Here is a 27,419-nt window from a genome sequence, read left to right as displayed (position 1 = left end):
CTTCCCAGGCGGCACTGGTAGTAACGAGCCTGCCCACCAATGCAAGAGACAGAAGAGGCTTGGGCTCAATCCCTGCGTCGGGAAGACCCCTGGAGTGGGGCATGGCAACCCACTCCAGTGTTCTTCCCTGGAGAAGCCAATGGACAGAAGAGCTTGGTGGCCTGTGGTCCGTAGAGTCAGACATGACTGAAGCAACTTAGCAGCAGCATGGGTAGTGGGTGTACATATAGGAATTTCCAAGCCTGAGGCAGTTGTCGTCCCAAGGTCCCTCTCTGTTGGCCATAAGGAGACGGTGGGATGGGGTAGTGGGAAAGGTATTTTGATAAAGAAACTCCAGTTGGAGACTGTGGACAGACTGGTGAAAACATCCTTCAGGCCTCGACTGTAGCCGTATGGGCCTTGTATCAGCGCGACCTTGTTTATAGCTCTTGGTCTAATGAGGCTTATCGTGTATGCCTGCGAGTAGGTAAACTTGACAGTTCTTACTCTAAAATAGCATTCTCCATCTTTCGGGGAGTAAACTGCTTTCTCAGTAAACAAATTTTCAGTTTATTATGTTACCACTTAGAAGCTTTCTTCTTCTTGTGCCAAATTGCTCTTAAAGGTGACTGATTCTTAAAGAATATTTTATTTACTTTGAAATAAGATTTTGTTAGAACAGTTTTAAAACACAAGGAGAGTTGGCAGTCCCTTGCTAGAAATACGCGAGGTGCTTAAAACACTGATATTCACGTCCGTATTTATGGCTTTGAGAGGCTGTTCCTGTCCAGTTCATGGCACGTATTTCTGCTTCACTCACTGAGTCACTGTTCTGTGCAAGGCCCTCCACCCAGGGGGTCTCCTCAAGATACAGAAGTGAATGAGACACAGCCTTTCTCTGGCCCCTGAGCCTGTACACTTCGAGAGGGGAAATGAAACTAGTCCTAAAGCGAGAGACGGAGAGTCCCTGTGCCCTCTGAGAGGCACAGTGTGCAGGTCAGAGGAGCCGGCCTGGAGAAGGTGGTGTCTGTGCCGCAGACTTAGGCAGGAGATAGGGAGCGGGGCAGGCGTCCCAGGGCACACTGTGGACGGGAGAGTGTGGCGTCTGCGAGCCCTGGGACATCTAGGTGGAAGTGAGGGCTGAATGCCAGCAGTCTATCATGCAATAGGCTAGAACTCTGACTTGGGGTCAGACAGCAGCCATATTTCACCATCTAGGAGGAACCCGATGTCGGGCTGAAGCAGCTGATGATAGAGAAGTTTCTAGAATTTATAGAACAGGAAAAGTAAGTTGATTTGAATAATTTTTCCAAAGTATGTTTTTTGAAGCCAGATTAGAGTGTTGTTAGGGAAAACAAGGGGGTTCTTTGCCTTTACTCTAAGACTGTCCACTGCCTTTGATGTGCTCTGTGACCTTCTAGATGGTGATGCATTTTGTGCCGTTTCGAATGTCCTGGACCATAAGCCCGAGTGGGACGCCAACCGGCTGCCCCCTTGGGACTCCCTTGGCTGCCGCCTCCTCCTGCCTCAGGTGCTTCCTGCCCTGCGTTCCCTGTGTAACTCACAGCTCGACATGGCCCCCCTTACCCCCGGGCTCCATTCTGATTCACTTGCCCTCCACTCCTGGACGCAGGTAAAATGCCTCCTGACAGCATTCCTGATGACGCGGCCCAGGAGTGGGTGATGCAGCCCAGACTTTCTGGGAGATTAACTTCCCAAGAGGTGAATCCCAATCTATAGGAATTGGGGGAGCTGGGCTGGTGGATTTCCCGTGCTCCGTCTCTCTGCTGGCTTCTCCTGAGAACTTCTCAGAGAAGCCGCCTGCCTGGACGCGTTGCCAGGTGAGCTGAGGTGTCTCTGAGTCTGTGCCGTCACAGCATCTGGATGCCCTGGCACTTAACCTCTGTTCTTGCCTCACGTCTCTTTCTGCACATCCTCTGCCCCAGCTTGTGCTTCCCAAGTAGAGTATCAGCACTTAATCCTTGCCTCAGGCTCTGCTGTCCGGACAACCTGAGCAAAGGCAGAATCCTGTTTTTGTTGAGCCTTCGCGAGCAGAGTTGCACAGGGCTCACTCGGAGAGACAGTGCGATGGCTGCTCGGGCTGGGCTGGGGCAGCAAGGATGACCATCTCACAGTGATCCAGATGAGCAGTGGGGAGAACAGGAAGGGCAGGGCATGCCCCTCGGGAGCTGCTGAGGGGACTCAGAACCAAGGCTAGAGGAGCCAGAGATAAGGACTTGGGGGAAGGTCTCTCAGGGATGACTGACAAAAATGAGGTAGAGTAAGCTGCATGTGGGCGGGTGTGAGCAGAGAAAGACGGGGGGTGGGCTGCCTTGGCGTGGAGGGGGAGAGGACAGGGAGCCCTCGAGAAAGGGGTGACGTGGGAGCAAGGATGGAGTGTGCAGCCACTGAGAACTCTGAAGAGCAGCGTCCTCATGGCAGAAGTGGGCCAGGCCCTGGACTCAGGGAGGCATGGCACAGGGGACTCATACTTGCCGGTGGTGCTGTGGGCACTGCCGCGGTGGCACTGCGGCTGGAAGTTTGGTTTGGTGGAGGGACGGCGGTGCTAGAAGATACACCTGGGTTGAGGGAAGGGTAAGATAGATGAAACGGGAAAAGCAAACGAAATGCAAAACAGGTTATAGCCACGTTTGCCTCTAAAGATGTGGCACAGTTTCACCATTGGGGAAATAAATGTCTGTTTCTTTTCACCTTTAGAGACTGGCGCCTGAGCTATTAAAGGGAAGACTGACATTGCAGGGCCTCCTCCATTTTCTCATCCTTAAAGGAAACAGAGTTTGTGGCTCTTGGTCTCAGATGAAACAAGAATGAACTTTCAGATATGCAGATATGGGCTCCACAACTGATTGCGTGGAGGACAGAGAGCTAATTGCTGTGCTGAGTAAAGTGGGGGGAATTGACTCTGGGGTTGGGACTGGCCCGGAAGAGAGGCCTGAGTCGCTGGGGATGGAGAGAGAGGCCAGAGCCACTGCTCTGGTGCTCATACTCTCAATTAAGTGAGCGGTGCACAGAACACCTTGGGCCAGTATCTCTGGCAAGATGGAGCCGCGAGAGGAAGGATTCAAGTCATACTGAAAAAAAGGGGGCCACGTTCTGCTGGGTCAGCATGGATCCGCAGGAGAACCCAGCTATGGGCCAGCAACTGTGAGCAGGAGCAAGCCTGCCCAGCTGCTGTGACCTTGGTAGCCCGTCTCTCAGGGATTAGCAGCAAAATTGAGGAGGGATTTGGATTTCCCACACTATAGACACTGTTATTGCAGTGTCCAAGGACAGAGTGACCTTAGCTGTCATCTGTCCGTCAGGGAGATTTCCTAATGTTTGTGCAGGCAACGGGGGAGCACTCAGTGGAGGCACAGACGCGGCCCCTTCTGCAGAGAGGCGACATGTGCTGGGAAGTTGTGCGAGAGGCAGTGTGATAAGGATTCCGTAGGAGAGTTATTTTTAAAGCAGCGAGGGTCCACATAGAGTTGGCCGGCCTTGTGGTGAAGCAGTTGACAAAACTGCCAGCTGTGGTAGGAGAAGGAAGAGGAGGCAGAGGAGAGCGTGGGGCTCAGTGCAGAGGTTTGGGGTTCCCATCGTGGGCATGGCCTGAGGCTCCAGCAGGGAGGGCTTCTTGGACCTATATGAAATCATGTTGGAAGGGCTGGTCATGGCTCCAAACACAAACTCTGCTCAGAGACCTAGGGAGGGGGAGGAGATGACTGAGAATTTAGCAGTCAGACTGACGCCAAGCTCAAAGGAGAGGTGAGGGAGCAGAGGAGGAGGTGATGAGGACTAGGGGTCAGAGGGGGTCTACGGGGTGTGAGACTGCCAGCATCTGCTGCTTGTGTTAGAGCTCTTCGTAGAAACAGAACCAGTGGGAGAGCAACAGGAGAGAGCGAGACCTGAGGATGGCAGTTGAGACATCCCACACCTGCCATCTGCAGGCTGGAAGCCGGGGAAGGCTGGTGGAGCAGTTCGAAAGCCTGAGGGCTCGTGCTGTGGATTCCGGTCTGTGTCCGGCTGAGCAGTCTGGCAGAGGGAGAGTGAGTCCAGCACTCCTCTTCCTGTTGGTTCTGTTCAGGCGCCCCCATGGACTGGATGGTCCTCACCCACCGCGAGAAGGGCCGTTGGTTCTGTTCAGGCCTCCATGGATTGGACGGTCTTCACCCACAGCGAGAAGGGCCATGCTTACTCAGTCTACTGACTCAAATGCTCACTTCCTCCCCAAAGACCCTCACAGTTTAACTAGCCATCTGGGCAGCCTTTGACCCAGTCAGGCTGACACATGAAAGTGACCGTCGCATTCCTCCCTGGCCTTCCTTGGATGGAGTCCTAGCTTCGCAGGGGTGCACATCAGACCTCCACATCCTGGTTAGGTATGAGCTCCCCTGGAGCAGAGTCCCGGTCTTCTCCTCAGTGTTCTCTGCAGCCGACACAATGCTTTCCATGTATTAAGTGTTCAATAAAAATGTGTTGGATGGTTCATTGATCCAATAAACTTATGTCTATGCCGATATAGAATTGCTCTTGAAAAGCTGTGGGTAAATCAATTCTTTGTAAATTGAATCTTATTTCAAAGGTACAAGGGATCTTCAGCATTTAAAGGAAACTTAGGTCAATCTTTGGGAATCCAAGAGTCCTCATGGATAAGGAAGCTGATCTGTAGAGAGATAAAGTGTCTTGTTGCAATCTGATATGCTGGCCAAATACAGTGTTCCTTAAAGTCAAGTGTACCTATTTTTTAGGTAAAGAGTGGCTCAGAAGTCCAGCCATGGGGTTTATTGCATTAGATTAATAATATCATAATTCCAGCAGTATTTATCTTTAGTCTGCAGATATTTAGTAGATTTCAGTTAAAGCATTATTTCAGTTGTACACTAATGAGTGAATTCTATATTGAACTGTTTTCCATTTTATAGCAGGTTAATAAAAACAAAAGAATAGACAAGCAGCCAAAGCTCTGGCCAAGAAAATTCACTTGTAGAAGGCCCCTGACTCAACGCACTGAGTTTTTCTTCGGTGACTTGGGTTGAGCATGTGCCCCTGGGTTCTCTATTGTGGTGGTGAAAGTCCTTAGGCTGTGGCTTAATGTTAAGTGTGAGAAAGATGTTGAGAGAGATTTAGTGAAACCTTTTGGACACCTCACTGATTGAATTACTCATTTAAAATTGATCAGGTTTTATCAACATCTGTATTGGGTTGATTTAGTTTCTTCTTGCTGTGTTCTAGAATGAAGTAATTTATTAGATGAGAGGAACTTAAGGAAAAAAGCGCAGCTCCTTTGGATCACTATTTTGGATGATCCAAACCAAAGCAATAAAAGAATCACAGCATGCATTTCGCTTGCTCTCCTTTCTCTTCATAGTCCTTTTCACATGACTTCTGCTTGTCAAAAATGATTTTGAAGTTGTCATTTATTACAGAAGAGGCTTCCTTTTCATTTGGGATTTTAGTTTCCTGACAGGGAACAGTGAATTGGATGTGAAGGGCAGGAGTTAATTTGTACTGATACTCACTACCAGTTGTTGTACAGATATCACCTCATTTAATTCTCACAGCTCTGCAGGCTGGAAGTTGTTAGCCCCATTTTGCAGATCTCGAGACTCACAGGGATAAACAAACTTGCTCACACTGTGAGCGCGTCCCTGGCGCATCAGTGTCTGGACTCCTCTTGGCCATTTGGCCATGTCCAAAGCCAGGGTGCCGTCTCCTCTTGGCCATGTCCACAGCCAGGGTGTCGTCTTCTAGTTTTCGTGTGGGTATTAGTGTTGGCTGCTGTGACCACTGTTTTTGGAAGACAAGGTGATATCGTCTGCATAATAATCTCTTGAATACGGCATATGCATGCTAAGTTGCTTTAGTCATGTCTAACTCTTTGTAACCCTGTGGACTGTAGCCCACCAGGGATAAGGCATACTATTTGAGCAATTCAAAAAATTATGGATAAATGGAATCTTTAGATTGTCCACACCCTCAGTCTTTGTGCTCATCACAGTCCCCACTTAACCAGAGGTGTATGCTTCCTGGACTAGTCCTGTGGTGCCATGCCAGGATATACATAAGTGATGGGGGTGGAAGGTTTGTTTTCATGTTGGTATGAATATAAATTCAGGATAGAGGGCAAATAAACTATGTGTGGGTTTATAAAATTCAAGACTAAAGCTGACCGCATTCAGCTGAAGCTCCGATACTTTGGCCACTTGATGCGAACAGCTGTTTCATTGGAAAAGACCCTGATGCTGGGAAAGATTGAGGGCGAAAAGAGAAGAGGGTGACAGAGGATGAGATGGTTGGATGGCATCACCGACTCAGTGGACATGAACTTGGGCAAAGTCTGGTAGATGGTGAAGGACAGGGAAGCCTGGTGTGCTGCTGTCCATGGGGTTGCAGAGAGTTGGACACGACTGAGCGACTGAACAACAGCAACGACAACAGAAGCCGACCTGTGTTGCTTGTAGTAGGTGGCTTCGGACTCTGCTCCTAGGATGTGGAGGGCACTGGTTCATTTTCTCCATCTGTTATGGGTCCTCTGAGTAAAAGTTGAATGTTAGTGAATTTGAAGTAGAAATAGTCTTTCTTGAATTCTGGCTGGTTTGAAGTTTTTAAAAAAAATGGGCGGGGGGAGGGATCAATTTAGATGTTCAGCCTCCTTTCCTGTTTCTGTTTCCTTTGCTTTTCTTTGGATTGAAGTGTAAATGAGCAATGCTCACAGATGAAACACAGCAGAGAAGGCAGGTTACAGGTAAATTGGAAAATCAAACTCAGGGAAGATTTATTATTTTTAAATTATGTAACAAATTTAATGAAATCTAATGAAGCAAACAAATTTAATGAAAAAGTGAATTGACAATTTAAAATATTCTGTGTAGCTTCTAAAAAATGAATGCCAATAAGTTTGAAATCACTAAATCATAGTAATCTCCTACTTTATGCAAGAGAGTTCTGTTAATTAAAATTTAAAGTCTAAACATATTTTGGGCAAGATTGCTATCGTCAGATAACTGTGTGTGATATCCTTCAGTTGCTTTAAATGGTTCTCATTCTCAGCTGCACAGTGAAGTCATAAAGAAAGCTTGAAAAATACTGATGCCTGAGCTCCGCTCCCAGACATTCAGATTTCATTGTTCTGGAGTATAGCCTGGGTATAAGCATTTTGTAAAACTCCCCAGGAGAGTCTAATGTGCTTCCAATGTTAAGAACCATAGATAGTTTATTGTAATCATTCTTTAATCACATTTGCTTTTTTTTTTTTTATTAGATCTCTGTATTTTAACATTTTGACTTTAGAGTTTAAAATTTTGAGGAAGGTAGCTCAGATCAACTTACAGGCAATTCAGAATCTTGACCTTTATCCTTAAAGTTTTTATATTTCAGATGGCAGGTACTGTAAAGATTACCCTTTTCCTTTAGCAGCGTCATATACTGAGCGCCAGGACCTAGGTTTTTGAAACCTCCCCATAGACCCTTTTTAAACTGTTCTGGGCCTGCAGGCTATGGCAGGACCTGGCTGTTAATTCAGTACTTTCATCTGATTGACACAGGGAGGATCACTGGCCACCTAGGGGAGGCCTTCCTGTTATTAATTCCTTTCTGGATGTCCTTTATGTGTTTGCCCAGAGGCCTTGGCATTGGGCACGTTGTGAAAGTCATAAAATTAAAGAAGTATTTTGCACTGGCTGCTCAGCCTGACATTCAGAAAAACAAACTGCAGTAATGGCTGGCGCATCCTCCCTTGAAAGAACATGCACCAAATGTCTTTTTGGTGTGTATTTCTTGGTAGAATTTGCAGGCTGCCTACTGTGCGCTGATGGATGAAGAAGGGTTAGTGACGAGGATGAGGCCACAGCTGCTGGAAGCTGTTTGTAATCTGCGTGACCCTCTGGGGTGGGTAGGTATGTGTGTGTGACTGTGTATAAGCACCCACACATGGACATGCTGTGGTGTACGTGTATTACTTTAAAAAAAAAAAAAAAAAAAGAACCTTGAAACATGAAGTTCATTTTTAAAATGTAAACCTCTGAATGGGTGAGTCTCCAACTTTTGTAGGCATATCAGGATCAGATTTGGTATCAAATTTGGGGTTCAAAGTTGGAGAGGCAATGATTTAAATAAACTTTCTCCACAAAGCTATTTTTCTTAGAAGCCCTGACACAGATTCCAACGAGTCTATTGATGGTTTCATACAGAAACAAATGAATGTGTTTTTACCATTTGTGGAAATTATAGTTTTGAAACTGGGAAGGTCTGTGTATCACTATCGGCTCTATTTTTGGAAGTAATGGAGGAAGTATTTCAACCTGATTACTGCCTGTGGAGTGAGGAATTTCTTAGTATTTGACTGACCACCTGCTGATACTTTATTTCCTTAGAGCTCCTCAAGTCATTATAAGAATCACCCAACAGTCTGAAATCAAAATGATGTCTTACTGTAAAATGTCAGCTATCTGTCGTAAAAAAATTACATGCCATTTTAAATATAATTGCCATCCCTCTCCTCTCTCCCTTACATGCAAACATTTAAGAATAACAGAATCCTTGCAAAATGAGTAGGAGCAGTCCAAGGTTCAAGTTTTGCAAATCTGAGAAACTGCCTGCCTTCTATTTTGAGTGTTTTAATAGTCCAGATAATTGTAGCTCCACTTACTGCCCTTTCTGTCTCTCTACCTCCGGGTCATCCTTGCGACATTTTAGGGATGCTGTTCATGTGTTGCCGCTGCTTAATTCTGTCCAGTGAAGCTTATTTATTTTCTCTTCAGCTAGGTTCTATCCTCTGTTTACTTGTCTTGGTATTCTCTTTCCTTTCTGTGCTGCTACCAGACTTTCCTTTCCCTGCCTTTGTGTTGTGCCAGCAGACTGGGGGAGCTTGCGGGCTCCCCCGTGGGAGCCCTGTGTGGGTGAATGTCACTGCTTTAGACAAAGAAGAGCTTGGCCACATCCCGACTCGAGACGCAGCTCAGATCACCACCCCTTACACATGGTACCTGGCCCTTTGAATGCATCTGTTTACTGCACACTTCTGAAACACTGGCTGGTTTGGCACCAGTCTCTAACTCATTGCTTATCTGTATCCTCGGGATGAAGGTGAAAAGTGGCCAGTGGGGGTGAGTGACCGCGTGTCTGCTCCCCCCACAGGCGCCAGGGGAGCGAGAACTCCCCCGTGAGACGCTGTTGGAAAGCAGTGCTGCAGCTGGGCCTTCCTAGGTCTGCCTCGGTCTCACCGTGGGGTACGTAGTTCAGTTGACTCAGAGTCTGTGAGGGCAGGCTAGGGTCTAGGCACTAATCTGAGAAGTCGTACCCACCCTAAGGCTATGTCTCGACATTAAGAACATGCTTGTGTAGTAATGCTGTGTTCTCAGCACCTCAGGGCTTTTGAAAGAGGCACTTGCCTTCAGTTATTGCTACCTGGCAGCTGCTGCCTTGGGGCTCCCTGTCGGGTGTGGAGGACATGGGGACAGTGTAGAGCGTCCCCACCTCCCTTCTTTTGCCCCCCAGGTCAGGAACGGCACGTGCTCCCAGTGGGCAACGACCACAGGTCAGCTGCCCCTTTCCTTCAACTTTGCTTTATTTACTCAGGGACCTTGGAGGCTCAGAAGGTACTCAGTTCATTTTTATATAATTCTGCTCGTTTAGAACATGATTATTATTATTATTGAAGAAAACTTTGAAGACTTTCTCATGATGGTTTTCCTTCTTATTCTCAAGTTAAATCCATCAGCCTTGCCCAAGATCTGGTCCAAAAGAGGGCCACCAGTCCACAGGGGAGATCCTTTTAGCCTTCAAGCATGTATGTCCGGACTCAAGCCGACTGTCCTCCCAGCCTTCTCCTGTGTCCTCTCCTGTGCCCCTCCAGTCTCCGGCCCCTTCCTCCTGCTCACTGACCACTGCTGATGCCCACAGACAGAAACCGGTTCTTTTCAAGAGGACATAAGGCCGACCAGGTTCTTAGACTTTGCATGAGGTTCCCTAGTCCGGCTCTGCCACTTCCCTGCTGTGGACCGTGGGCACATCCTCAACCCTGCCTGCCTCAGGTTCCTCATCTGTAAAGCAGCGAACATAAGGCTACTTTAACAGCTTTACTGAGATGATTTGAGGCCGTGAAACCCACCTTTTTGAAGCATAAATTCACAGCTCTTCGTTTACAGGGCTCACAGGGCTGTCCAGCCGTCCCTAGACACTGACTTTTGAACCTCCCAGATAAACCTTGCCCCTGTTAGCAGGCTCTTGCCATGCTCTTCCCTCTTCCTGCTCTGCTCGCCTCTCCCCAGGTAACCTCTGACCTACTTTGTCTATATAGATTTGCCTTATTCTGGGCATTCATATTAATGCAGTCATAAGCCATATGATTCTTTGTGATAACCACTCTCAGCACAGTGATTCAAAGGTTCATCTGTTTTTCGTTTTACTGCTGAATAGTCTTACGTTGTTTATCCACCCACATATTGTTTATCCACCGTCTCTCGAAAGACACTTGTGCTGTTTCCCCCTTTTGGCTGTTAGGCCTAGCGCCGCTGTGAGTATTCACGCGTGAGTTTTTGTGTGGATGTGTGTTTTCATTTCTCGAGGACGAGTACCTAGGAGTGGAATTACTGGGTCATGTGCTAATTCTATGTTTGACGCTTTGAGGAACTGATTGACTGCTTCCACTTTATAGTCCCATCAGCAATGTATGAGGGTTACAGTTTCTCCATGTCCTTGCCAACACTTGTTCTTATTTGTCTTTGTAAAAGCCGTTATAATGGTGGTTTGGGATAGGTTATCTCATTATGATTTTGATTTTTGTAATGACTGATGTTGAGCACTGTTATGTGTGCGGTGCTCTCCGTCTGACTCTTTGTGACCCTACGGACTTGTAGCCCGCCAGGCTCCTCTGTCCATGGGTTTCTCCAGGCAGGAATACTGGAGTGGCTTGCCATTTTCTTCTCCAGGGGATCTTCCCAGCCCAAACATTGAACCCACGTCTCTTATGTTTCCTACATTGTGCCTCATTAGCTTAAATATATTGACTGTTTAGAGATAATAAATATAAAAAGTACCAGTTCCTGCTTTAATAAAGTTTGCAACCATGGCAAGAGAGGATAGTTTTTAAGTCAGTACTGTATGGGCAATCTCATTAGCATAACAGTGGGGGAGAGAGTGTCTTGAAGTGCCAGTGAGCAGGTGAGCGGACACAAGCTATAGATCTGAAGCACTTGAAGCAGTGGCTGAGAAAGGAGTGTGTCTGTTTCTGAGGCAACGGCTAGATGTCTGCCTTAAGGACTTTTGATTGAGGTAAGATTTGTAAATAGTGAAATTCACAGATATAAGTGTACAATTCAGTGAGTTCTGACAAATGTATAAATTCGTGCAGCCACCACCTTAGTCCGGAAACGGAACATTTCTGTCCCTCGATCACATTTCTTCTTGTCCATTCCAGTCAATCTCTATCACTGTCTGCAACCATTTTTCTGATTTCTTTTCACATAGATTAGGTTTGCCTGTGTTTAAATTTCATATAAAGGGAATCCTAGAGTATGGACAGTTTTCCTTTCACCCAGCATGATGTCCGTGAAATCCCTCCATTGTGTCGAGTTATTGATTTCTTCATTTTTATCAATGTCATCTCTGTTGTTTTCAATTTAGGGTGTTATAATTCATGCCACTGTGACTATTCATATAAAGTTATTTGTGTGGACATTCTTTTCTCTCAAAGAAATATATAGGCCAGAAATTTCTGGTTCATTGAATAGGTGTTTAACTTGGTAAGAAATTGCCAGATCTTTTTCTCAGAAGGCTGTTCTATTTTTACACTCTCACCGGTCCTTGAGGAGGATGTTATAGTTGCAACATGTATTTGCCCACATTTAGTGACGTCTGTCTTTTACAATTTAGCCATTATCATCCCGAATGTCAGATGGTATTAAGCAACTTCCTGTGTGCTTGTTAGCTCTTGGTATTTCTTCCTTTGTAAAGTGTGTGTTCAAGACTTTTGCTCATTTTATTTACATATTCTCTGTGTTATCATTGAGTAGTAGGCATTCATATATAATCTGACTTCAAGTCTTCAAGATACGTATAACCAGATATTTTCTCGCACTTTGTGGCTTTCATATTCATTATCTTAACAGTGCATTTGTTTCTAGTTATGTTTTGAGACAATCTCATTATTTTGCTGATTAGGAAACTCTAGAGTAGGAAGTTGAGTTACCCAAGCTCACAGAGCTGGTTGGGGTAAAGGTGGGGTTGGCACTGTGGTGGTCTGCCTCCTGAGTCCTTGCTCTAAGCAGCTATGATGTATAAATACAAGTACTTCTCTTTGAGAACCCCTTACTGTTTATGACTTTGCTGAAATCAGTAAGCATTATCTACTTGAATTTAGATATTCTTAAGAAGTTCTTCTCCCATGTAATTTTCTTGGTCTAAAATTAAACCTTCACCATTTAGGTCTCTTCTGAGTCCCAGTTTTATGTCAGTTCACATGTGACAGGAACTCACCAGTCTGCATTAATCAGAGAAAGATAAATCACACCTGAGTTTCTTTTCTTGGCCCTTTTGGCCTTTAATCTGATTTGGAGTTTTAGGATTATTTGAAAAAATATTGGAGAGAAATATTATACCATGTTCAAGAAAAATGTTGGTTATTTCTGATAACCCTCCTCTTTGGTTGGTCATACTTTTATACTGCAGACCATAGAAATGACAATTTAGTACAATTCTACTTTGAAATAAAATACTGGAGAGCTGGAAGCTTATTGCAGTTTAGAGAAACAGGGAAATTGTTTTTATCCCACTGCCTCTTATTATTAATTTAGATGCTGAAATAGATTAGCACAGTGCAGGATCAAACCAGTACATAAATACAGCCATTTATGTTTTACCATCAGCTTCACTGTAGATTAATCTCACTGAAAGCTTGAATGGCTTCTTAGGGGAAGACATTGGAAGGGTAGTTTTACCCCATGAGTCCCCTTAAATATGCTGTTAATTCGCATTGATTTTAGAGAAAACAGAGAGAATCAGTTTGGCTTCCCCTGACTGAAGGCATCAGCAAGCTGCTCCAGTGCGGTTTAATGGGAATCGCGGAGACCGCCCCCCGCTTGCCTGCGTGCACACACGGCTCCCAACACCAGCGGAGCACCGTCGAGCTCTTCCTAGATGAACTTTTGAACGGAAACTGATGACGCTACCGTGAGCCCGAGGTGTGCGCGGTGTACCGCTTGATCTGCTTTCTCCTTCTGATTGCAGTGCTCCCAGAGGACACTCAGCAGCCGGCCCTGTCCTCCTCCTTGCAGTGTGCTCAGGTGTCCTGGCTGCTGGTTCCCAAGCCCTGTCCCCAGCCAAGCTTAGCGACCGCTGCCACCCCACCAGGCCAGTCCTCTTCATCCAGGGGCTTCTCTAGGGGCGCAAGGACGGCACCCTGCTCACCTTTCAGAGCTGGGCCCAGGCCCAGACCTACAGACAGACGGCGGATGGAGGCGTGCCGTACCTAAAACGATTCTCATTTGTCATAAAGGATGAGACAGTTCTCTAACAAGCCTCCAGAAGCCTTTGCGAGCCACCGTGTAGCTGAAGCAGCACAGTGAGCTGGACCTGAGCCTCATGGTTCTGTCCACCCGTGGACCTCAGCCCCTGAGCAGTCCGGGTCTGTCAGGTTGCTCTGGACACTGGACCCCTCAATCAGGGAGCGCCTGCGGCCCTGAACCGCACTGTGGGCCATCCCGGGCCCTGGCTCGTGGTTGTGTGCTCACCCCCTCTGTTGCCCTTGCCGTGCTGACCAGCCTCTTGCTCTCCGGGCTGTGACTCCTCAGGGCAGGGATGATCTGTGTCGTTGGGCAGCTGGGAGCTGCTCAGCAGGTGAGGGGTGGTGAGGTGATGATGAGGTGTGACATGGGGCAGGAGCCCCTTCTGTGCAAAGCTCTGCCCAGACCGGGAAGGGGTGAGGGTCTGGCTGCTGTTGATCAGAGATGCTGCTGTGCGGGGGTCGGGGGTGGAAGCCTGGCTTACAGTTCAACCTCCAGTCCTGCCCTGTCAGAAGCACTTAGGAAAGAGTGACAGTGTGAGAACACCCGATTCCTGTGTTTCGTGGCTATCATAATAGGTTAGGTCCATTATGTTTGAAATCAGATCTGTCGATATTTGTTCAGTTGTAGCTACCTCTCGCCCTGAAATTCGTGATATTCATTCATTTTACAGGGCAGAGGTAGGAACATATGATGTGACATGCACAGAAGCTGGCTAACCTTTCTGGCCACAAAATGTGATGGTATATCCTACTCTATTTGAAAGTCTGTCGCTGGAAAATGTTTGCTTCTGATAAGGTAGAAGTAAGAGGCCCGAGAATTAGCTGGGATGGCAGAGCCACTGTCTCTTCCTCTTTTTTCTCTCTGTGTTCCTTCCCTTCTTCATCTAAGCTTAGCATCAGGTGGTCACAGAAAGTGCAGGTTGAAACAGCTAGGCTTAAAACACACAGAGGACTTTTTCCTGAGACAGCTGTCTTACAGGATCATCTTTCTACATTGTGGTGTGACCTTTCCATATTTGCAGATTTAACTAGAGGAGACCATATCTAATCATATACTTAAAGTTTACCTTAGAAATACATTTAAAATCCACAACAGTTGTTTTAAAAAGATTAATACTACTATTATGAAAAAAGCACAATGTGGTGTGAGATTAAATTACCGGCTTCGATAGGTGTATATAGTGACCTGCGGGCAGCTGAAATCTGAATGACTATATTTATGGGAAAGAGTCTTTCACCCATATTTTTCTGAGTAGCTGTTCACAAATGATGCATTATGCCCTGTGCTTCTGTTTCTCGCTGGGTTTGAAAAATAAAACTTTCCATTAGTGGTAAATTCATAAGCTTGGGGCATGAAAATGTTTGAATTTGATATAAAAGAAGTTTTGAAAGGAAGATTAGTGATTTAAACCAAAAGATTAGTCGCCCTGGGAAATTCAGCTGTTGAGAAAGCCGAGTTCAGTAACGCCAGGTCCTGATCCAGCTGATTGCTCCCTCACACTGAGATTCCTAATCTTCCTACTGCACTCCCACCTGACTGGCAGGGCTGATTACCACAGCTTAATACTTTCTCCATCACCGGAGCACAGGGGGCTCCTCTGCTTCAGAACCCCCTTGTTTGTGGCAGGTTGATTCCTCCACTAAGTGGAAGGTGATTATTATTATTTCTTTACCCATTATCACTTTAAAACGGAGGAGAAGAAGGGAAGTTACTGAACAGGTTACAATTAGTGGTGGTCGTGGCTGAAATTCTCTCATGGGCAGCATTGCAAGAATCACTTGAAGTTTGACTTTCTTAGCACCTGATAGTTGATTCCCATCCATTCTGCCATGAAAGTGTCTGGTACTAGATCCTCCATATTCCACGGGAGGCAGATAATTAAACCCACGGCGAGGCCCCCTTCCACACGGGAAGCTAGCCTGGAACCACAGGACATGGATCTCCTTCAGAGCATCTCAGCCTCTGGCTTCCCCATGGAAATGACTCCTACGGAGGCACATGGTCACGGTTCCCTTCTAGACCAACAGAAGGTGGTCTTTGTATTGGATAGGTAAAGGTAAATCTGTTTACATTTTATCTGAAAACCTTTAAGGTCCATTTAGGGAAATGACTTCTACATCATAAAACCAAGATGTTGTCTTGAGAGAGCATTATGTCCATTCCTTCCCTCTGGATGGACCTTAAATGTGTATTATCTCTCTCTCCTCAGTGACTTGTGTTCTATTTCATCGTATGTGAAAATGGAAATTTCGCAGTTTTTCTTAGTAATTCACTCAGGATTCTATGAATGTTCATTGTACGAATATAGAAGCATACTTAATCTCTGCTCATTCTTCCTGAAGAAGGAGAGATCTGTTAGTCATTACCTGGGAAAACACACACACACACCCCCGCACACACCACACACATGCGCCTCAGAGAGCACCAGGCAGAGCATTGACATTTCCCCAGGTCCGTCTGATAATCTTATCTCAGGTAACTCAATCACTTTTGTCTTTATGGATCTTTTCAGACTCTTTCTGCTCCATTTAAGGTATATAAAGATCACAAACTTTTGTAGGGATCTGAGCAGACCTGAATACTAACCTTTCTGCTTCTCTTTCTCTTCCCAGAGCTTTTATGTTTTGTTAGCTTTAAACCCTCTTAACTTCATGATCAACTCTCTATACTTTAGTGCTAAATAGTTCTAGGTTCAGAAAGATTAACTGTGTTATTCTGCACATTGGCTAGTCTACATTAAAATACTTGTTGTAATTAAAACTTTTAAATTAGACATTTAGTGTTCTGGAACACTGACATAGTTACTACCCTTCTTCCTACAATAAATGTTAGCGTCTGTGCTATAGCTGTAATTGTACAGCCATTTAGGTCACAAGCTTTCCGCTTGCCGCTATTTGAAACTATTCTTTTCAAAAAATTTTTTCTCCTAGATCACAGTATCCAACCCAGTTTTTACATAGTATAGGCATATTTGTGAAAAAGTGTTAGTCGTTTAGTCATGTATGACTCTTTGTGATCCCATGGACTGTAGCCTGCCAGGCTCCTCTGTCTATGAAATTCTCCAGGCAAGAATACTAAAGTGGGTAACCATTCTCTTCTCCAGAGAATCTTCCCAACCCAGGGATCAAACCCGGTCTCCTGTATTGCAGGTGGATTCTTTACCATCTGAGCCAGCAGGGAAGCCCATAGGCATATTTATTAAACTGTGAATACTTGGAAAACTTGAATTATTATGGTATTTACACTTAGAACATTTGTATGTTAAATCAGTGATGCCTTGTCAATTATACAACCAAATCAAGTTTTTGAGCATTTATCTTGAAGCCTTTTTCTTTCAAAAAGATGTGTTGTTTTGTTTTTGTTTTGTTTTGTTTTTCATGATTCGTTCTTGTAGGACTGGAACCACATGAAGGGATTTCTTTCTCTGTTGTTGAACACAGTGCAGATGGCAAGGCATCGGCCTGTGGCTCAGCCAGTCCCAAAGTATCAAAGCTATATCCATTGCAATTCAGCTTTATCAGACTGCTTGGGTCATGACACTAGATGATTTTAGCTGAAATACATAGCAAAAAGGGCTTCCCTGATAGCTCAGTTGGTACAGAATCCGCCTGCAATGCAGGAGACCTGGGTTTGATCCCTGGGAAGATCCCGTGGAGAAGGGAAAGGCTACCCACTCCAGTATTCTGGCCTGGAGAATTCCAAGGACTGGATAGTCTGTGGGGTTACAAAGAATGGGACACGACTAAGTGACTTTCACATAGTGAAAAAGGGAATTGGACACACAGTTGACATTCAGAGCCTACAATCTGCTTGAATTATAACCTAGACTAGGTGATGTGTGTGGAGAAGGCAATGGCACCCCACTCCAGTACTCTTGCCTGGAAAATCCCATGGACGGAGAAGCCTGGTAGGCTGCAGTCCATGGGGTCGCTAAGAGTCGGACACAACTGAGCGACTTCACTTTCAGTTTTCACTTTCATGCGTTGGAGAAGGAAATGGCAACCCACTCCAGTGTTCTTGCCTGGAGAATTTCAGGGACGGGGGAACCTGGTGGGCTGCAGTCCATGGGGTCGCACAGAGTCGGACACGACTGAAGCGACTTAGCAGCAGCAGCAGGTGATGTGTGGCAGAAGCCGTGGAGCTCTGGGGCTGGGACGAGGGTTGGCTGCTCCAGCCCTTGAGTTAGGTTAGGGTCACAGTATCGGGCACGTCCCCAGCCCTTCTCCTGTGCTTGACGGAGGCTGTCACCTCTGATGGGACAGAAAGTGTGCCCGTCCTCACACTCCCAGCGCTGGTGACAGGATCAGGGTGTGCTTCTTGAGCAGGAAGTGGTGCGAGTCAGAGATCCAAGTCTCCTTCTGGACACCCTTCTCTCCTTCACCCCCGAATTCAGTCTGTCGTCTCTTTTGCCACCTAAATCTTGCTTTAGAGCGATCCATGTCCCCCAGTCTCCACCACCGCGGTCAGCCCTGTTCCCTGACCCAGCCTGCCATCGCCTTTCAGAGTATTTCCTGGGTTATTGCAGGGACCTCCTACCTGGTCTGCCCCCACTGCTCTGGCCCTCTTCACTCCTTCTCCACTCTGCAGCCAAAATGAGCTTTTAACCGCACAGCCCGTCACAGCCTTTCTGCTGTCGTTTTGGACGAATAGCAATCGTCATCATCATCATTATATGACAGCAGTGCAGACCAAGACCTGTAAACAGGGGGTCACACAATTCCTCGTTCACACGGGAGCGCTTCTGAGCGTGAAGTGGGCGCCACCGGGACCCACACAAGGGGGTGTGGGGAGCAGGTGTGTGCCTGCCGCGCCCGCTCCCATCGCCCACCCTGAGCCGCAGCGCTGCTCACGCTCAGCCTCTGTGCTGTCCAGCGGCGCCTGCCATGCCTGCTGCCCCACTGGGCCTCTGCACGTGCTGTCTGAGTATTTGAAAACTACTGATCTTTCAGCTGTTAGCTCCTGTCTGGCATCTCACTGACTAGGTTAAATCTCCTTATTATAGACTCTTACTACACTCACTGATGCACTTTAGCATTTATTTATTTGAATAAATACTAGTAAGAAACTGGTAGTATTGTATTACCAATATACCAGTTATAGAATACAGTGGTCGGCACAATGGCAAAATAAACTCTATGTATTTAAATTTATATACTTAGTACAGAAGAAACCGGCTAAACATATACAATTTAATGTAAAAATATACTCTCGATTTTAGCATTGTTAATATGCTATTTGATATGCATGCATGCTGCTGCTGCTGCTGCTAAGTCACTTCAGTCGAGTCCTACTCTGTGCGACCCCTGAGATGGCAGCCCACCAGGCTCCCCCGTCCCTGGCATTCTCCAAGCAAGAATACTGGAGTGGTTTGCCATTTCCTTTTCCAACGCATGAAAGTGAAAAGTGAAAGTGAAGCTGCTCAGTCGTGTCCGACTCTGAGCGACTCCATAGACTACAGCCTACCAGGCTCTTTCGTCCATGGGATTTTCCAGGCAAGAGTACTGGAGTAGGGCGCCATTGCCTTGCATATTTGAAGGAGATCAGCCCTGGGATTTCTTTGGAAGGAATGATGCTAAAGCTGAAACTCCAGTACTTTGGCCAGCTCATGTGAAGAGTTGACTCATTGGAAAAGACTCTGATGCTGGGAGGGATTGGGGCCGGAGGAGAAGGGGATGACAGAGGATGAGATGGCTGGATGGCATCACTGACTCGATGGACGTGAGTCTCAGTGAACTCCGGGAGTTGGTGATGGACAGGGAGGCCTGGTGTGCTGCGATTCATGGGGTCGTAAAGAGTCGGACATGACTGAGTGACTGATCTGATCTGATCTGATGCTTTATTTGAAAAATACAGTAATTTAAAAGTTAAGTCTTGTAATTCTACAAATTTATCAAATATTTGAAGTTATGACGGATTTTTGAGAAGGTTTCTCTATTGAGAGATCTGTGACATTTAGATTTATGATATACAGAGTAGCTGGATTCTGGACAGATTGTATGCATGTCTGATTCTTTGCGACCCCATGGACTGTAGCCTGCCAGGGATTCTCCAGACAAGAACACTGGGGAGGAGGGTTGCCATGCCCTCCTACAGGGGATCTTTCTGACTCAGGGATCAAACCTGTGTCTCTTACGTCCCCTGCATTGGCAGGCAGGTTTCTTTACCACTTTTCTTTAACAGATTACCTGGGGTTTAAATCATGATTTTGCCACATACTGTCTTGGTGGCCTTGAACAAATCAGTTTCCCTCTGCCTCTCTTTACACATTTTTAAAATGGGTATAATAGTGATGTCTATTTTTTTAATTTAATTTAATTTTTTAACTTTACAATATTGTATTGGTTTTGCCATATATCGAAATGAATCCGCCACAGGTATACATGTGTTCCCCATCCTGAACCCTCCTCCCTCCTCCCTCCCCATACCATCCCTCTGGGTCGTCCCAGTGCACCAGCTCCAAGCATCCAGTATCATGCATTGAACCTGGACTGGCAACTCGTTTCATATATGATATTATACATATTTCAATGCCATTCTCCCAAATCATCCCACCCTCTCCCTCTCCCACAGAGTCTAAAAGACTGTTCTATACACCAGTGTCTCTTTTGCTGTCTTGTATACAGGGTTATTGTTACCATCTTTCTAAATTCCATATATATGCGTTAGTATACTGTATTGGTGTTTTTCTTTCTGGCTTACTTCACTCTGTATAATAGGCTCCAGTTTCATCCACCTCATTAGAACTGATTCAAATGTATTCTTTTTAATGGCTGAATAATACTCCATTGTGTATATGTACCACAGCTTTCTTATCCATTCATCTGCTGATGGACATCTAGGTTGCTTCCATGTCCTGGCTATTATAAACAGTGCTGCGATGAACATTGGGGTACTCGTGTCTCTTTCCCTTCTGGTTTCCTCAGTGTGTATGCCCAGCAGTGGGATTGCTGGATCATAAGGCAGGTCTATTTCCAGTTTTTTAAGGAATCTCCACACTGTTCTGCATAGTGGCTGTACTAGTTTGCATTCCCACCAACAGTGTAAGAGGGTTCCCTTTTCTCCACACCCTCTCCAGCATTTATTGCTTGTAGACTTTTGGATAGCAGCCATTCTGACTGGCATGAAATGGTACCTCATAGTGGTTTTGATTTGCATTTCTCTGATAAAGAGTGATTTTGAGCATCTTCTCATGTGTTTGTTAGCCATCTGTATGTCTTCTTTGGAGAAATGTCTATTTAGTTCTTTGGCCCACTTTTTGATTGGGTCATTTATTTTTCTGGAATTGTGGTGTAGGAGTTGCTTGTATATTTTTGAGATTAGTTGTTTGTCAGTTGCTTCATTTGCTATTATTTTCTCCCATTCTGAAGGCTGTCTTTTCACCTTGCTTATAGTTTCCTTTGTTGTGCAGAAGCTTTTAAGTTTAATTAGGTCCCATTTGTTTATTTTTGCTTTTATTTCCAATATTCTGGGAGGTGGGTCATAGAGGATCCTGCTGTGATGTATGTCGGAGAGTGTTTTGCCTATGTTCTCTAGGAGTGTTATAGTTTCTGGTCTTACGTTTAGATCTTTAATCCATTTTGAGTTTATTTTTGTGTATGGTGTTAGAAAGTGCTCTAGTTTCATTCTTTTACAAGTGGTTGACCAGTTTTCCCAGCACCACTTGTTAAAGAGATTGTCTTTAATCCATTGTATATTCTTGCCTCCTTTGTCAAAGATAAGGTGTCCATAGGTGCGTGGATTTATCTCTGGGCTTTCTATTTTGTTCCATTGATCTATATTTCTGTCTTTGTGCCAGTTCCATACTGTCTTGATGACTGTGGGGCTTTGTAGTAGAGCCTGAAGTCAGGCAGGTCGATTCCTCCAGTTCCATTCTTCTTTCTCAAGATTGCTTTGGCTATTCGAGGGTTTTTGTATTTCCATACAAATTGTGAAATTATTTGTTCTAGCTCTGTGAAGAATACCGTTGGTAGCTTGATAGGGATTGCATTGAATCTATAAATTGCTTTGGGTAGTATACTATTTTCACTATATAGATTCGTCCAATCCATGAACATGGTATATTTCTCCATCTATTAGTGTCCTCTTTGATTTCTTTCGCCAGTGTTTTATAGTTTTCTATATATAGGTCTTTAGTTTCTTTAGGTAGATATATTCCTAAGTATTTTATTCTTTCTGTTGCAATGGTGAATGGAATTGTTTCCTTAATTTCTCTTTCTGTTTTCTCATTATTAGTGTATAGGAATGCAAGGGATTTCTGTGTGTTGATTTTATATCCTGCAACTTTACTATAATCATTGATTAGTTCTAGTAATTTTCTGGTGGAGTCTTTAGCGTTTTCTAAGTAGAGGATCATGTCATCTGCAAACACTGAGAGTTTTACTTCTTTTCCAATTTGGATTCCTTTTATTTCTTTTTCTGCTCTGATTGCTGTGGCCAAAACTTCCAAAACTATGTTGAATAGTAATGGTGAAAGTGGGCACCCTTGTCTTGTTCCTGACTTTAGAGGAAATACTTTCAATTTTTCACCATTGAGGATAATGTTTGCTGTGGGTTTGTCATATACAGCTTTTATTATGTTGATGTATGTTCCTTCTATTCCTGCTTTCTGGAGAGTTTTTATCATAAATGGATGTTGAATTTTGTCAAAGGCTTTCTCTGCATCTATTGAGATAATCATATGGTTTTTATTTTTCAATTTGTTAATGTGGTGTATTACATTGATTGATTTGCGCATATTGAAGAATCCTTGCATCCCTGGAATAAAGCCCACTTGGTCATGGTGTATGATCTTTTTAATGTGTTGTTGGATTCTGATTGCTAGAATTTTGTTAAGGATTTTTGCATCTATGTTCATCAGTGATATTGGCCTGTAGTTTTCTTTTTTTGTGGGATCTTTGTCAGGTTTTGGTATTAGGGTGATGGTGGCCTCATAGAATGAGTTTGGAAGTTTACCTTCCTCTGCAATTTTCTGGAAGAGTTTGAGTAGGATAGGTGTTAGCTCTTCTCTAAATTTTTGGTAGAATTCAGCTGTGAAGCCATCTAGACCTGGGCTTTTGTTTGCTGGAAGATTTTTGATTACAGTTTCAATTTCCGTGCTTGTGATGGGTCTGTTAAGATTTTCTATTTCTTCCTGGTCGAGTTTTGGAAAGTTGTACTTTTCTAAGAATTTGTCCATTTCTTCCACGTTGTCCATTTTATTGGCATATAATTGCTGATAGTAGTCTCTTATGATCCTTTGTATTTCTGTGTTGTCTGTTGTGATCTCTCCATTTTCATTTCTAATTTTATTGATTTGATTTTTCTCCCTTTGTTTCTTGATGAGTCTGGCTAATGGTTTGTCAATTTTATTTATCCTTTCAAAGAACCAGCTTTTGGCTTTGTTGATTTTTGCTATGGTCTCTTTTGTTTCTTTTGCATTTATTTCTGCCGTAATTTTTAAGATTTGTTTCCTTCTACTAACCCTGGGGTTCTTCATTTCTTCCTTTTCTAGTTGCTTTATGTGTAGAGTTAGGTTATTTATTTGACTGAACTTGTCTCTTGAGGTATGCCTGTATTGCTATGAACTTTCCCCTTAGGACTGCTTTTACAGTGTCCCACAGATTTTGGGTTGTCTGTTTTAGAGGGCTTCTGTGAGAATTAAATCAGGTAATGCATATAAAACACTTGGAACAGTTTCCAGCACAGTAGACACTAAGTTAATCCTAGCTGTTGCTATTATTTGTACTGTTATTATATTTATTCATTGAACAAATATTTATACTTTTTTCCTGGCATTGGTCTCAGAACTCTGACATGATTATTACAGGGCAGGGGAATCCGATGAGTATAAGTCAGGGTTTGTTAGAGCGTGTGGATGGGAGGAGCTCTGTGAACCTGGAGGATGGGAATTCATCAGCTTGCAGTGGGCTGGGGGGAGTACCCAGGGTGGGGAAGGAGCACAAAAGGCCCCCGAGGCAGAAAGGGCTTCTCCTGTGTGTGTCCCTGAGGTGGTAGGAGGCCTGAGGGACAGACTTTGTGGCTGTACCCCAGGGCTTTTGTTAGAAAAATGAGAGGTCGGTAATTCTTTGTGTTTTACCCATGAAGAAACAAAAGTCCACATGTCCTGATCAGGATCACATAGAGAATCAGGAGCCAGCACTGGAAGCAAGTCTCCTGTGTGTGTTTGTGTGTTTGTTTGTTTGTTTTTCAAATTAATGAAGCATCATACAAAAATTGCAGGTCAGAATGACTTTCTGAGTTCTCACAGTGAGAGCCCCTGTGTACCCACATCTTGGCGTGCTCTCCACAGCTACCCTGCTGCACCCGCCTCCCTGCCCCCCCTCCCTGAGAGGTATCTGACCTCTGCTCACCCCCAGCACCGCAGACCAGGCTTGCCTGGGTTTGAGCTTTGTGAACTCCTGCATTGAGCCTTATGCTGCAAGCCTTTTCCTGGCCGGCTTCTCTCACCACACGCACGTCTGTGGGACCCACCCGTGGCGTCCTGTGCTGTGTATGTCAGTGATGGTTCCTTACAGTGGCTGCGAGCTGTTCCTCTGTGTGAATACACACGGGCTTTCCGGTGTGATAGCCCCTGAGTGTCACCATGAGATGCAGCGTGTGTGTGAGACGAAAGCTGGATTGAGATTCATGTCATTTACGTCTGTAGGTTAATATTGCTCATCCTACTTTTTTTTTTTTTCCAGCTAAGTGAAGATTATTTTTTTCTTTTACAACCAAAGTATATAACCTTGATTGTCATACTTTGAGAGTGTGTTGTTGTTTAATCATCTAGTCATGTCCAAGTGTTTTGTGACCCCATGGAGTGTAGCCTGCCAGGCTCCTCTGTCCCTGGGATTTACCAGACAAGAATGCTGAAGCGGGTTGCCATTTCCTTCTCCAAGGGATCTTTCCGACCCAGGGATGGAACCCAAGTTTTCTGTGTTGGCAGGTAGATTCTTTATCACTGAGCCACCAGGGAAGCCCACTTTGAGAGTATAATGCCATACTAAAACAAAAGCTTGCATCAGCAGAGATTGCTTGATGTGTGATAAGTGTTAATCACGAATGGAAATAACTTAGATTAGCTTGCCAGGTGGTTTAAGATGGTCCTGTCATAGAACATCAGCCTTTTGAAATGTTATCCTGGGGGAGTGCAGGTTTCTAGGGGGTGAAGGATAATTTGCTACTTAATTGGGCCAAATGGCCACCATTGCTGCTTTCTAAAATCAGGTCTCTTTAAAGACAGTGATCGATTAGCTGGATGAATGCCGTTTCATGTGTTCTCCACTCAGTTTTTTTCCTCTCTCTCTTTTTTCTTTAATGTTTCAGATGACGTTGTGCCATACTTTAAAACAGAGCCAGGCCTTCCGCAGATCCACCTGGAAGGGAACCGCCTCGTGCTCACTTGCCTTGCGGAAGGGAGCTGGCCTTTGGAGTTCAAGTGGATGCACAACGACAGTGAGCTCACCACCTACACCAGCGAATATAAGTAATTGATTCCTTGAAAATAAGATTACATTTCACAGTGGTATATTCAGAGTATTTGCCTTATTGGCCATGATAGGATGGGGTGGGGGGAATATTGGATTGCATTGGTAATGCATTAAGGATTAAGGGAATCCATTTGAACATGTAATCAGAATGTGATTTACTATTCCAATACAGGTTGTATTTACACTTAGGAAGTCTGTCATTATATTTGTAAGAATAAGCCCCTTTGTGAAATTACCAGACCAAAAGAAGGTGTAGTTACAGAGGAATGCAAATAACAGCTTTAGCTGATGAAACTTGCCGTCCTGAGGCAACAGTCCTGCCCACCAATATTGTTCCTGCCTGAAGAGCATCACGGCTTTCTACAGGTCAGAGCTTCTGGAGTTCTGGTTGCCAACAAGGCTGCCCTGGCTGACTGTCAGAGCTGGGGTGGGCACAGTGGAACTCTGGGAGGATGGGCACAAGCAAAGCATGTACAGTCAGCAAAAGTGAACATTCACTGGACTGGGGACGGGGCGAGGGTGTCAGAGGTGCTCAGTACAGGGGACTGAGAGGGGACGGGGTGAGGGTGTCGGGGCGACCCAGTACAGGGGACTGAGAGGGGCTGGGATGAGGGTGTCGGGGGGACCAGTACAGGGGACTGAGAGGGGGACAGGGTGAGGATGTCGGGGGGACCCAGTACAGGGGACTGAGGGGGGCCGGGGTGGGGATGTCAGGGGTGCTCAGTACAGGGGACTGAGAGGGGCTGAGGTGAGGGTGTTGGGGGTGCTCAGTACAGGGGACTGAGAGGGGCTGAGGTGAGGGTGTTGGGGGTGCTCAGTACAGGGGACTGAGAGGGGCTGGGGTGAGGGTGTTGGGGGTGCTCAGTACAGGGGACTGAGAGGGGCTGAGGTGAGGGTGTTGGGGGTGCTCAGTACAGGGGACTGAGAGGGGCCGGGGTGAGGGTGTTGGGGGTGCTCAGTACAGGGGACTGAGAGAGGCCGGGGTGAGGGTGTCGGGGATGCTCAGTACAGGGGACTGAGAGGGGCTGAGGTGAGGGTGTCGGGGGTGCTCAGTACAGGGGACTGAGAGGGGCCGGGGTGAGGGTGTCGGGGCTGCTCAGTACAGGGGACTGAGAGGGGCTGGGGTGAGGGTGTTGGGGGTGCTCAGTACAGGGGACTGAGAGGGGCTGGGGTGAGGGTGTCGGGGGTGCTCAGTACAGGGGACTGAGAGGGGCTGGGGTGAGGGTATCGGGGATGCTCAGTACAGGGGACTGAGAGGGGGTGGGGTGAGGGTGTCAGGGGGACCCAGTACAGAGGACTGAGAGGGGCCGGGGTGAGGGTGTCGGGGGTGCTCAGTACAGGGGACTGAGAGGGGCCGGGGTGAGGGTGTCGGGGGGACCCAGTACAGGGACTGAGGGGGAAGCTGGAGATCAGGTCTGAGGAGCAGCTTCTCCAGGAAGCATGTGGACCAGCTTCCCAGTCTCGGGACCTCCTGGCAGCGCTTGAGGTCTTCCCAGGTGTGTGTTCCCACCTCCTTTTCTATGCGGGGATGATGCTGGATGCAGTTCTAAGTGGGATGGAGAATTACTGACTGCCAAACATTCCCAGAGGCCCCAAAGTCAGCAGGATTCAGCAGTGCTGTGCTCTTAATTAAAGGAAATAAGAAAGAGAATTGACGATCTAGAGGTGTTTTAAGTAGAGTAATGAGCTTCTCCACGGGGGCATAGCCCACCGTGTACTCTTCACCTCAGAAGTTATAACATGGTGGTCCATGAGCTGCAGTCAGCCCACGTAGAATGAGGTGTGCATATTTTAAATATCCGTTAAGATATATATATGTGTGTGTATATACACCCAGTATTTGTTCCTCAGTTGATTGCCAGCATTTAACACTTATAAGAGTTCACATAAAATTCTGCTTTTTAGGCCCTCTGGAACAATTAGCAGGCCTGGGCTCCTGGGTGCACACAGAAGCAGGTGCTAGGCGACGCTGCGTTGCGTGCTGGCAGGGACACCCAATTCTCAGCATGCTCTGGTCCCCACCCTGCAACACCCCCTTGCTCTGTGCGGTCCTGTTATCTACCTGCCCTGTGTGGACAGAGGAGTCTGTGTCCTCCTCTTTCATCATTCGGTCTGTACTGTGAGACGATCTGCTGTTTTGAGAGCAATTGATCACAATAGTTAAGGGCATGTTGAAGTCAGACAGACCTAGGTTTGAATCTCAGCTCACCACCAGTTACAAGCTGCCTGTTAGCCCCACTTTCAATAACCTGCAAAATGGGGGTGATCAAGCCTCGTCTGTGGTGTTGTGAGCATTGAAAGACTCTCATGTATGTAAAATAGCATACTTTCTGGCCCACAAGCAACAGTTAATAAATTGTAGGCAACATTATATTTTATTGTAATATGACATAGGGCTTGGTTTATTAGAAGGGGGTTTAAGAAAGGAAAAAAAAAAGTGAACTTAGGAATGAGAACTGTTATGAGC

At 45.7% G+C, this 27,419-nt stretch overlaps 1 protein-coding gene across 1 annotated transcript in view; it reads left to right on the top strand.

Annotated features, from left to right (window-relative positions):
• Positions 1–27,419, top strand: part of SDK1 (sidekick cell adhesion molecule 1) — a 744,542-nt gene that overhangs the window by 263,321 nt on the left and 453,802 nt on the right. The window contains exon 2 of the mRNA XM_055561902.1: positions 24,789–24,948. Within this exon, the coding sequence (XP_055417877.1) occupies positions 24,789–24,948 (160 nt within the window). The remainder of the gene's footprint in view (positions 1–24,788; positions 24,949–27,419) is intronic.

This window comes from Bubalus kerabau, chromosome 23, assembly GCF_029407905.1.
Source record: "Bubalus kerabau isolate K-KA32 ecotype Philippines breed swamp buffalo chromosome 23, PCC_UOA_SB_1v2, whole genome shotgun sequence".
NCBI lineage: Eukaryota > Metazoa > Chordata > Mammalia > Artiodactyla > Bovidae > Bubalus > Bubalus kerabau.
The sequence above is the reverse complement of the archived record's forward strand: the minus strand, read 5'-3'. Positions and strand labels throughout refer to the sequence as shown.